At 43.0% G+C, this 11556-nt stretch overlaps 1 protein-coding gene across 1 annotated transcript; it reads left to right on the plus strand.

Moving 5' to 3' along the window:
• The first annotated feature begins 116 nt into the window (after positions 1-116).
• Positions 117-8277, plus strand: Arpc5 (actin related protein 2/3 complex subunit 5). Its single transcript, XM_005363865.2, has 4 exons — positions 117-446; positions 2397-2469; positions 4825-5001; positions 6935-8277. The coding sequence occupies exons 1-4, from the start codon at positions 304-306 to the stop codon at positions 6995-6997; spliced, it is 456 nt and encodes a 151-aa protein (XP_005363922.1). The 5' UTR covers positions 117-303; the 3' UTR covers positions 6998-8277.
• The last annotated feature ends 3279 nt before the right edge of the window (positions 8278-11556 follow it).

Genomic DNA, 11556 nt, shown 5'->3' on the forward strand with positions numbered 1-11556 from the left:
AGCCGCCCACCGCCCCCGCCTCCTTCGCCGGCCCCGCCCCTTTCCTGCAGCGCGCGGTGCGTGCGGCGCGCTCCCGGGCGGACGCGCGCTCCCCGGGGAACACGGGGGCGGGGCGGGGGCTGAAGTAGCGCTGGCGGCTGAGAAGGAAGCGGCGCCTAGCTAGCGCGCAGGCCCAGAAGCGAGCAAGCGGCGGCTGCCGGCGACGCCCCAGAGCGGAAGAGGGAAGTGAGTAGCGCCGGGCTGGGCTCGCGAAAGGCGAAGAGGCACAGCGAAGGGGAGGCCAGCGTCGCGTCGCGATCCGGGATGTCGAAGAACACGGTGTCGTCGGCCCGCTTCCGGAAGGTGGACGTGGACGAATATGATGAAAACAAGTTCGTGGACGAGGAGGACGGCGGCGATGGCCAAGCCGGGCCCGACGAGGGCGAGGTGGACTCATGCCTGCGACAATATCCTTGCTCTCGCGGCGCTCGGGGGCCGTGGGGACGCTTGCCACGCGGCGGGCTGCGCCTGGCTCTGGGTGGGGATGGAGGGCAGGAGCTCCCGGGGCCAGCAGGCCTCCTGCACCCCGCGGTCGCGCTCGCGAACTTGCGGGCGCCCGGATTCCTCAGGTGCGCCGCCCCAGCGGCCGCGCCCTCGCCGGGGACCGGCCGGCGCCCTAGTGGGCACCTGAGCTCCAGAAATTCCTGCCTGGTGGGGACACGGGCGTCCCGCTTTTCTGTCGTTGGTGTGGTTTTGCTGAGCGGTGAGATAGTTAATTCCTAGCCGGGAGGGTTGGAGCGGTTCACAGATTGAGGCCCTCCGTGCATTCAGCCCATGGGCCTCATCATCACTGTTAGAGAAGAGGATTGGGGGAGGTTGTACATAATTCATTAATAGGGCGAAGGGGGTTTCCGTCTTCAGAATTCCCAGTTAAAGCTTGGAGCCTTCTACCTGCTAAGAAAAAGCCAGTAGAGAAAGGATAGGGATGCGTGTGGAGAATCCCTGGAAATATTTAGGATGAACCCCAATGACTAAAACAGAGGATGAGTCAGTTCTAGAAATCAAAAATCGTTTTTCTGAAATTGTTTCCACTCTAGTTAAAATATGGCTGTCAGTTCCTGATTCTTTGGTTTGCATATCTGAATATTCATGAGCCTGAAATTTATTTGCATCGATCTCTTAGAAAAATAGAAATGTTGCAAAGACCTAAATTGTAGCCTTAGAAAAATTGCATCCTTTAAGTCCGTTCATACCGCTTTCCTCATCAGTTTTCTTTTTTTTCCTCATCAGTTTTCTACTAGACATAATGAAGAACTAAATAAGTGAACAAGTATTTAGTGATAACTGCAGCATTGACCATACGTGTGCTGTATACGTTTAACTTTCCTTGCCACAACTTTCACATCAGTTGCTCCTAATTTGATTATTTAAATACTTGGGCATTTTTTTTTCTTAAAAAAAAGTTCTTTAGGAAACCATGCATCCTTCACAGTAGTTTATCACCGACTGTCGATAATTTTCTATAGATATGGTGAGCGTTATTCTTTGTTTAAAAAAAAATCTTTATGGTGGATAGATGATATTTTATTAAACTAGTGATGTGTTTTAGGTAATTTCTGGTGACTTCAACTTCCGTGTCCATTATCAGTTGAATCTACCTTTCCATCAATCCTTCTTAAAATATGAAGATACTGTTTCTCATTATAACTAGGAGAGACAGCCCTGGTTGGGGAGTACAGATGGAGGAACAAGTGATTCTGTGGTTTTCCTTTTAGGGAAATAACTGTCTGTTCTGACCGTCTGATTGGCCTTCCGTTTCCCATGCTTGCTAACTCATTAGTGCTTTGAAACTGAATTAGGTATGGATGGTCCAGCCCAGTTCACATAACCTGTAGGGAGAAAAGTAAGATGCCACCTACAGGTCGTGTGGTTTATTACAGCTTCCCTAGCCCTGCTCATCAATATTAAGCTATTGCCTGTTCATCTCTGATTGCCAGAGTCATCAGCCAGCATTTCAGTTGAAATCCAGTGTGCTTTTAGTATAAAGTTTAGGGTTCCTTTCCGGTAAGACTCACACACAAACAAGATGGTGTACTTTGTTGGTGGGCTGCTTCAATTGGTGACCTGTCATTCTGATGGCATGTTTTAAGGTTTCTTGTATACCTATCCAGACAGTTGTGTGTATTTCACTACAAAGTGTAATATGTTTGCTAGGACCAAGGTCAGAATAATTTTTTTCTTTTAAAAAAAATTCCTATAGTCTCTTAATTGATTTTAGCTTCTGATTGACATAGTAGAAATAAACGAATGTAGTCTACAATAGTAAAAATAAGGGCCACAGTAATTTTTGTTACTATTCAGAAAGTCAAGTCTTAAGAACCCGTCCCCTTTGCTGTTATCCCCTTAACTGTCATTACAGGAAACATGACAGCCGCGCTGCAGGCAGCTCTGAAAAACCCCCCTATCAACACGAAGAGTCAGGCCGTGAAGGTGAGTTGTAGCCACAGCCTCAGTCTCTGCGCTGCCCCACTGTTCTCGAAATCCTTGACACGAGACTTTACAACTGACCTTTTCATTTTGGTTTTGTTGGGGGTTTTTTGTTTGTTTGCTTGTTTTTGTTGGTTTTTTGTTTTTGAGATTGGGTCTAGGTATATAACCTGGCTGGCCTGGAACTCAGAGATGTCCTGCCTCCACTAGGATTAAAGGCATATGCCATCACAGCCAGTTTCCAAAGAGGAAACTCTTGATAAGTAAAAACACCCTATGAAAAATAGCACTGAAATATAGAGTTAAATTAATGCTGTGTGGAACAGAGTCCACTTAAAGGAGGGAGACATCGGTTCTGTTAATTATGTTAGTACTACATATTATAGAAGACAAAGGCATGAGAACATAAAAAGATGATCACCATGCTGTCACTTGGGTCAGTTATCGACTCTTCTACAAGAGTTTGTATTCTTTATAAAAAAAAAGAGAGAGAGAGAGAGAGAAAATCATACAGTTAACTGTATAGCAATATGTACAAATTTTTTTCCTTAGCAATAAGATTATTTCTAAAGCATTTTAACTGCAATATACCAGTGTGCAACATTTTATATACCCCCAATTCCTTTTATTGTATATTAGATTGTCTAGTTTGTCCTGCTAAAATGAATAATAAGATAAATCTATCTTACTTAGTTCTGTCAGTAAAATTCCCAAAGACAAACGCTAGGTCAAAAACCACAGTTTTAAGACTTTTGTTACACAAAGGTTGCCCAGTCCCTTGAAAGAACTTTGCGGCTTGCACCCTGCTTCTGTCCTCTGCTGATTCCTAAAGAACTACTTCGTTGTTTATTGTTTGAAGTGCAGGCTTACCAAAGCCCTGTGGTCCATAGGCCTACATCCCAGGACCTCAAGAATTTTAATGGAGCCGGGCGGTGGTGGCGCACGCCTTTAATCCCAGCACTCGGGAGGCAGAGGCAGGCGGATCTCTGTGAGTTCGAGACCAGCCTGCTCTACAGAGCTAGTGCCAGGACAGGCTCCAAAGCCACAGAGAAACCCTGTCTCGAAAAACCAAAAAAAAAAAAAAATAATAATAATTTTAATGGAATAGTAGTATAGATAAACATAGGAATTATCAAGGCAACAAAGCTTTGTATGGGGGAAATTTTTCTTTGCTTTTTAAAAGTTGTTAGGAACATCATTAAAATTTTCGTTATATCCCTTAATGTGTTTTTGTTGTTGCTTTGTTTTGTTTTTTTAATGACAGCTTGTGGGTGTGAGGTTATAGCTCTAGACCTCAATAGGGAAATTGCAATCTTTAAACGAAGATAACAGCGGTGGTAGAAATTTTCTGTAAAGTCCTGCCCATTGGAATGCTGGAGATCCCACTGTGTGCTGAACAGAAGGAGAAATGAATTGTTGAAAGGGATTGATTGTGTGTTCCCTCTGCTTAGGCGATGCTTCTGGAACAGGCTTTTCCAGAGGGAAAGTTTAGAGATGAACACAGAAGGACCCAATGTCTGTAGCTAGGAAACTTCAAAAGAGTTTTTTAATGGTTTCAAACAGGAGCTTTTAAGAAAATGCCACTTTTGTATTCTGTAGACAGAATTGTATAAATCAGTTTCCTTTGTTTACGAGTTTTTTAGACCAAGAAGTAAAATTTAAATGTTATAGTAAATTGTTAAATTTTCCCATCAGTCTGATAGTAAATTCCAGTTCTACCTTTAGATCTATTAAGACTGTGTTCCAGAGCCTGTTAATCCCAGCACTGCAGAGGCAGAGGCAGGCAAATCTCTGAGTTCAAGGCCAGCCTGGTCTATATAATGAGTTCCAGGACAGTCAAAGCTACACAGTAAGACCTGTCTCAAAAACAAGTAGAATGGGTTCCCTTATTACCACCTCTACTGTCATAGCACCCAGAACCTGTGTCCTCGGAATTGTCCCAATGGCTTCTGTTTCACTCCCGCTGCTGCCGTCATTGCTGTTCTCAGGAGAGATGCCGAAATAGTCTTCAAATGAGAATCAGATTGTGTCTCTGCTCTTAAAACTCACTGTGTTATTTTCTAGTGGCCTGCAGGCTCTCACGTGATCTGTCCTCTCACAGAGCGTTCCTTCCCTTCCTCTGCTGCTCCTCCCACCCTCAGCTCTGTCACCTCAGGTTGTGTGAACATTCTAAGCACTCTGAAACCCACGCTGCAGCACCTGTTCTTTCTTGTGTCTAAACACTGGCCATATTTCCAAGGAGTTTTCTTTCACATCCGCCATATTGTCCTTCAGTCCTTCAGATTTCACTCCGTGGTATTTCTAAAATTTTGTTCCTAGCAAACATGTCTGAATATTTTGTTATGTATTTACCCTTAGGACCGGGCAGGCAGCATTGTCTTGAAAGTGCTCATCTCTTTTAAAGCTAATGATATTGAAAAGGCCGTTCAGTCTCTGGACAAGAATGGTGTGGACCTGCTAATGAAATATATTTATAAAGGCTTTGAGAGCCCATCCGACAATAGCAGTGCTATGTTGCTACAGTGGCATGAAAAGGTAAGTGACAAACCACAGGTCCTTATAACTCGTTCCTTTTGGAGTAGAAAGTAATAGCTCTTACCACCTAAAAAACAAATTAAATGCATGAAAATGAAAAGTTCACATTTGCTTACCAGCCTTGGTCTTAAGAGATCCTGATTTGCACTGCATATTTGTTTGCATGTTTAGTACATACGTGATTATGTACCTGTATGGATTCCAAGAAAATCTTCAAAAGAAAATCGTGGAAATCAAAAATTGATTTATACTGATCAAACAATAGAAATAACCAAAAATGAAAGGGTTGATGTGTGGTACATACAGAGTGGAATGTTACTCATCCATGAAAAAGAATGGAGTTTTTAATACATGCTACAATGTAGATGAACCCAGAAGATGTTCTACTAAGTGAAACCAGACACAAATATTTGGTATTTCTGCTTATATGAAATAATCTGAGATAGACAAGCTCAAAGGAATAGAAAGTCACTAGACCACGGAGAAAGGACAGAGCACTTGCCTAACATTCCCAACATTTGATCCCCAGCAATGTGTTTTTGTATTGTTTTCAAAAATTGTTACCAACCGTGAATGGTAGCACATGCCTTTAACGCTGCACTCTGGAGAGAGGCATTGCAGGCCAACCTGGTCTATATATTGAATTATGCGCTATATTGAGAGAGAGAAGAAAAGGAATTATTATTAGTTTTATGTAAGAAGTTAGTAGACAGGTGAACCAAGTGACTTAGTGGGTAAAATCTCCTGCCACCAAGCCTGTCAACCTGAGTTCACTCCCTGGGACCCACACAGTGGACAGAAGAAACTGACTACCTCCACACACACATTATACCCGCACACATGCACACAAAGCAAGTGTAATTTTAGGTAATCTTTCCTTCCTAGCTCTTATAGTGATAAAATATAAACAATAGCATTTTAATGAAAAAAAAAACAGATAAATGACTATATAGTCTCTGAACAGTCTTAGAATTCTCAGAACTCAAGGAGGATCCTCTCCTTCTGATGTGTTTGAGGCAGGGTTTCTCCTGTTTCTTCTGCTGTGCTATATGCTTCAACGTCAGCTGGCCCAGGGGCTTCTGGCCACATCTCCCCATAGAAATGCTGGGATTCCTGGTGCTATGACTTTCTTGTGGAGATTCTGGAGATCAAACTGTCTCATATTAGACCAAAGGATGTTTCATATCCTCGCAATACACAATGGTAGTCAAAATATTTTTTCAGTATAAGTGAACCAGAATTCCTAATTGCTAATATTTAATCACGACTCTCAGTATTCAGATTAAAAGGTTCAAAGCTAGAGATCATCAGCTCTTAAGTCATATCTTCTTACCTTAGGGGGAAATCTACAAACTAAGAGGAGGTTGGGATGACTTGTCCCCACGGAAGCCTCTTCCTAACCTAACCGTGATAAGGATGGGAGATGGAGAGTGCCTGGATTTATCTTTGAACACCTGTTTTAGTCAGGAACGATGTGCTGCAGACATCTTCAAGCATAGATACAGTACGCTAGAATAGTGATAATTTATTTTTGGAAGTAAGTTCACAAGGGCAAGAACGCTAGGTCCTTGTTTTTTTTTTTTTGTTTTGTTTTGTTTTGTTTTGTTTTGTTTTTCGAGACAGGGTTTCTCTGTGGCTTTGGAGCCTGTCCTGGAACTAGCTCTGTAGACCAGGCTGGTCTCGAACTCACAGAGATCCGCCTGCCTCTGCCTCCCGCGCGCTGGGATTAAAGGCATGCGCCACCATCCGGCTAGGTCCTTGTTTTTTATTATGCCCTAGTCCTAATAAGACTGCTATTAGTCTCATGCTGAGCACTGCCTGGGGCATAGCAGATGCTCAGGGAGTGCTTACAAATTAATGCTTTTAGTATCTTGCCTAATCTCCTAACCTGAGACTTGGCCCTTTATGACCCTTTCTGTGTGGTTGGTTTTAGGCACTTGCTGCTGGAGGAGTAGGGTCCATCGTTCGTGTTTTGACTGCAAGAAAAACTGTGTAATCCTCCAGCTGGAACTGGACGGCGTTCACAGCAGTGGGAGTTGCTGGTACAAAGACCAAAACAACCAAATGGCACCGCTGCCCTGTGGGTAGCATCTGTTTCTCTCAGCTTTGCCTTCTTGCTTCCTTTTTCATATCTATAAAGAAGAAAATTACATATCAGTTTCCTTAATGAAAATTGAAATAATGTTGAGAAAATTTTGTTTTAATGGGGGTGTTTGATCCTTTCATAATCATGTCAATAATATGTATACCATTCTGTAATTTATATTCAAGTTTGATTGTGCAATTTTTAACTCTTTTGGCTGGTTTAAGGGTTTTACTTTGTTTTTAACCAATACTGAGAGATATGATCAAATTTGAGGCCAGTTTCCTAACTCATGCTAGTCAGGAAGTGATCTTTATTTTTAAAAATGAGAGACTGGCAGCTATTAACATTGCAAAACTGGACCACACTTCCCTTATTTAAGCAAAATGTGTTTCCAGAGCAAGTAGTGGGTGAGCCCCACTACCAGTTTCCAGCTTTATTTCTGCTTGCCTCCAGGTGACGCTGTGAGTGTAAGTGTGCTACTTCCTGTTAGCATCCGATTACCATGGCCTCTCAATCTCTTTGTGGTGACCCAGGGTCCAGAGCAAGCAGTCTTGCTCTACATAAATGTATTTGCAAAATATAAGCGCCTCTTTGGTACAAGCATCACATTTTCCTGCTGATAATAAGGCTGTCTGGGGAAACCACCCCAAGTCAGAGAAAGGACATCAAAACTGATGTAATTCAAACTCTATCAGCCTCTGGATGAAACCCTACTTTCTTCAGAAACAAGGTAGCTGCCTTAGACATTTCCACAGGTATTCACTGTCATTTCATATGTCCAGTGATGTCTTCAGTCTTCTTCAGGTAATGGGAAGCTCAGAAAATTTGGTTCTGATCCAAACAAATACATAGTCTGTGTTTCAGCTCAGTGTTTTTTAAGAAAGAAAAATGCCACACAGAAAAAAAAAAGTGTTTACTTTGTTGGACAAACCAAATTGGTTCTCAAAAATGACCGGTGCTTGTAAAAAGTTACTATTATGAAGCAGTTCCAAGAGCAATCACGCGTGCACATGTTCAAGAGGGAATCAGCCTGGCTAGTCTTTACACAAGACGCCAGTTCCAGAGTCACTGACTGAGGTGAGAACCAGTGCAGAAATTCTGTAAACTGCTGTTTTTGATACCTGCTTTTTTGTTTTGTTCTGTTTTGTAAAATTATGATAAACTTCAGAAAATAAAATGTCAGTGTTGAATAATTCTTTTTCTTAATTGAATACTTGTAAGTCTCCAGTTAGTTAAGGAGAAGGGTGTCCGGTGCCGCTGCTGTCTGTATGGTTGGATGTATAAAGCCACTTGATAGGAACAGGTGGAGAAGAGCCACTAGTGATGTTCAAGCCCTGCTGAGGCCTTTATGTGACTGAAACCCTCTGGGTTCCAGCAGGACACCTCAAAGACCTAGAGACCCAGATTCTTGCAGCTGCGAAAGTCACTCCCAGCTTCTAAGCTCCCCTTGTAGGCCTCAGGACTGTTTCTCATTCCTCTCAGCAGCTCTGCTTATCAGCCTCACCTGGCTAAATTACTGCTTTACTCTGGCTAAGCACTGCATGGTGGAAGTCTTCAAGCAGGTGTGGCACAACCGCATTAGAAACAAGAGTGAGTATTTGCATACTGTCTGAGGGCCATAAATCGTGGGTGGGGCAAATGTTGTCATCATGTTTTAGAGTCAAGGGAGTGGAGATGGTAAAACCTGTCAGCCTGTCAGCTCTGAGGGCAGACAATAGGTATGGACAAGCAGTGCAGTGTAGGAACTGGAGACACTGGGCTCAACAAGTGTGTCTGGTCATAGTAACTGGTACAGCGCCCCTGGTGGACAGGAGAGTAGATAAACAACAATGTGTCTAGGTCATAGTAACTGGCACAGCGCCCCTGGTGGACAGGAGAGTAGATAAATACTTTTGCAAACAAGTGGTTCTTCATTACCCATGTTGGAGCCAGTGTATGTGGAGGCCAGACATGAGTGTCAGGTGTCTTCTTCATTCACTTGTCTGCCTTATTTTTTGAGTCACTAAACCTGGAGCTTACCAGTGCTTGCTGACTGGCCAGCGAATCCTTGGGGGTCTCCTGTGCCACTGCCTCAGTGCTGAGATGAGACACCACGGTGTCTGCCATGGGTGCCAGCCATCTGAACTTGTCACAGGAGCCTTTACCTCAGCCGTCTTCCAGCTCCACAGAAGCAGATCTCGGCCTGTTTTTCTTCTTGAATCTCAACGGTTAGGTGTGATTTGGTTTGACCCTGTCTTGTTTTGAGAATTGATCTCGATTTTTATTCCAGACTGGCCTCAAACTCAGCAATCCTGTATCAGCCTCTACCTAACGTTACAGTTGTGCCCTAACCAGACTTGTTTTCGCTTTTTTTTTTTTTCAAAAGGGGCAAACAAGCAAGTAGTGGGAAGGCTCAACACTAGAGACCAGACCAAGGCAGGCAGATTATGAGCCTGCCTGAGCTAGCTAGCGAGAACCTGTTTTAGAAGATCAAGGGCTGACTGGATAGTCCAGTGCTGGAAGGTGGCACGTGTCTTACCTCAATCCCCCACACACCGAAAAGGGAGACACCTAGCAAAAACACTTGGTGGTTAGTTCCTAGGAAATGGTGATAAGTGAGCATGCTGATGACATCAGGAAATACATTCGTGCACAGGTGAAAACTGATGACATCAGGAAATACATTGGTGCGCAGGTGAAAACTGATGACATCAGGAAATACATTGGTGCACAGGTGAAAACTGCTGATGACGTCAGGAAGCACATCAGCGCATGGGTGAAAACTGATGATGTCAGGAAATACATTGGTGCACAGGTGCAAGCAATACAAATCAGTCACATCATTGGGACACAGCAGACAATTGCGGTGTGGGTCTTGTTTCTTTCTCCTGAAAAGTCAGTCTTGGGTACTGGAGAATCCATGTCCTGCATTTAGTACATGACTGAACGCAGCTGATGTTGGATGAACAGCAAAAGTCGAGTGGGCCAAAGGCCAGAGAGTCAAATCAATCCAAACTAAGTTTACAAGGATGGGAAGGACAGAGGGTCCATGTGACATAAACAGAAGAATGGAAATGTTTAAAGGGGTTAGTTCATTCTTGTAGTTTTAACATTTCAACAAAGTAAACTTCTAGAATGGGAAAGCTACTAAACATTATACTTTCATAAGGAACTCTACTGGAGGATTCAAGACAGTAAGGAAATTACAGAAGGTGGCTTCTAGTTTGGTTTTAGCCTAATAAATATTCGGTCATTTAATCTTGGGCCTTTTATAACAGTAAAAAAGAATGGGAAAATTAAATTTTGTAAGAAAAGCATCTTAAATTATCAATAAAGAGCTGTTCATAAAAAATGAGTGTTGCTGTGCTGCATAGGAGACTCTATGGCTAGGTTACCCACCTCTACTTACTGCACACTCACAAGGCCTGGAGTCTGGATCCAAGTGCTCAGGAACAAGTCAGAAGCCCACAGAACATGTATAACGCCAACTCCAGAGAGCCAGTGAGCCGCACGCACGTACACATATAAGCAAATGAATAAGCAAATGTTGGGAAGTGGCTTTTACTCTATTCTTGATGTGTTTAAATGGTCAATTCTGACTCCTAGTATTGACTTTGTTTCTTGTTACTGAGACAGTAGTGGTTCAGCATACACCCAAGTCATCCAGAGTTAACACTGGTTTTATATGAATATAATGCCATGTATAAAATACAGCAGGACACTGAAGACATCCCTGGCTTGTGGTAGTGTGACTTTTTATTTTCAAGGCCGGAATCTCAGTTACAGGAGGATGAAAAAGAAAGGCCTGCCCTGTCCTGAGAACCTGCCTCCAGACCTGAAGCTCAGAAAATACAGTCTGCTAACACAGGGCCATGTTACTCCACCTGCATTGCTGCAGTTGTCAAACTTTCCAGTCCACATGGGGAAGAAAGCTGTTTCCAGGAGAGGTGAGGACTGGGGTTTTCTCTAGAATCCCCAAGCCTGAAGGAAGGTTTGGAAAGGTCTGACAATGAGAGCCTGATCAACACCAAGAGCTCAGCAGTTTTCTCTAAGTATGACTTTAATGTCCCTAGGAAAAAGAGTAAGCCACATAGACTAAATAAATAAATAGATAAATAAATAGACAATGAAAGAAATGTAGAGCAGAAACTCAGCCATTTTCCTAGTGGCGTTACAGTTACAGGCATCCACTGCTAACCCACTGGATAGTTGCCCTTGTTCTGTTTGTTCAGATGCTGTATTTTAACTAATGAACTCTAATTTTAATTTTGTTATAATTCCATTTAGCAAGAGCCAGGGCAGCAATCTCTTGTCATTAGCCAAACCCAAGATATTATTGGTCATAACTATAATTTGGTATGTTTACACTTCTTACAGGAAAAGTATTTTAAAAAACACCAAAAGGGGGACAGAAGAGATGGCTCAGTGGTTAAGAGCATTGCCTGCTCTTCCAAAGGTCCTGAGTTCAATTCCCAGCAACCACATGGTGG

This window comes from Microtus ochrogaster (genome assembly GCF_000317375.1).
Source record: "Microtus ochrogaster isolate Prairie Vole_2 chromosome 6 unlocalized genomic scaffold, MicOch1.0 chr6_random_2, whole genome shotgun sequence".
NCBI classification, from domain to species: Eukaryota; Metazoa; Chordata; class Mammalia; order Rodentia; family Cricetidae; genus Microtus; species Microtus ochrogaster.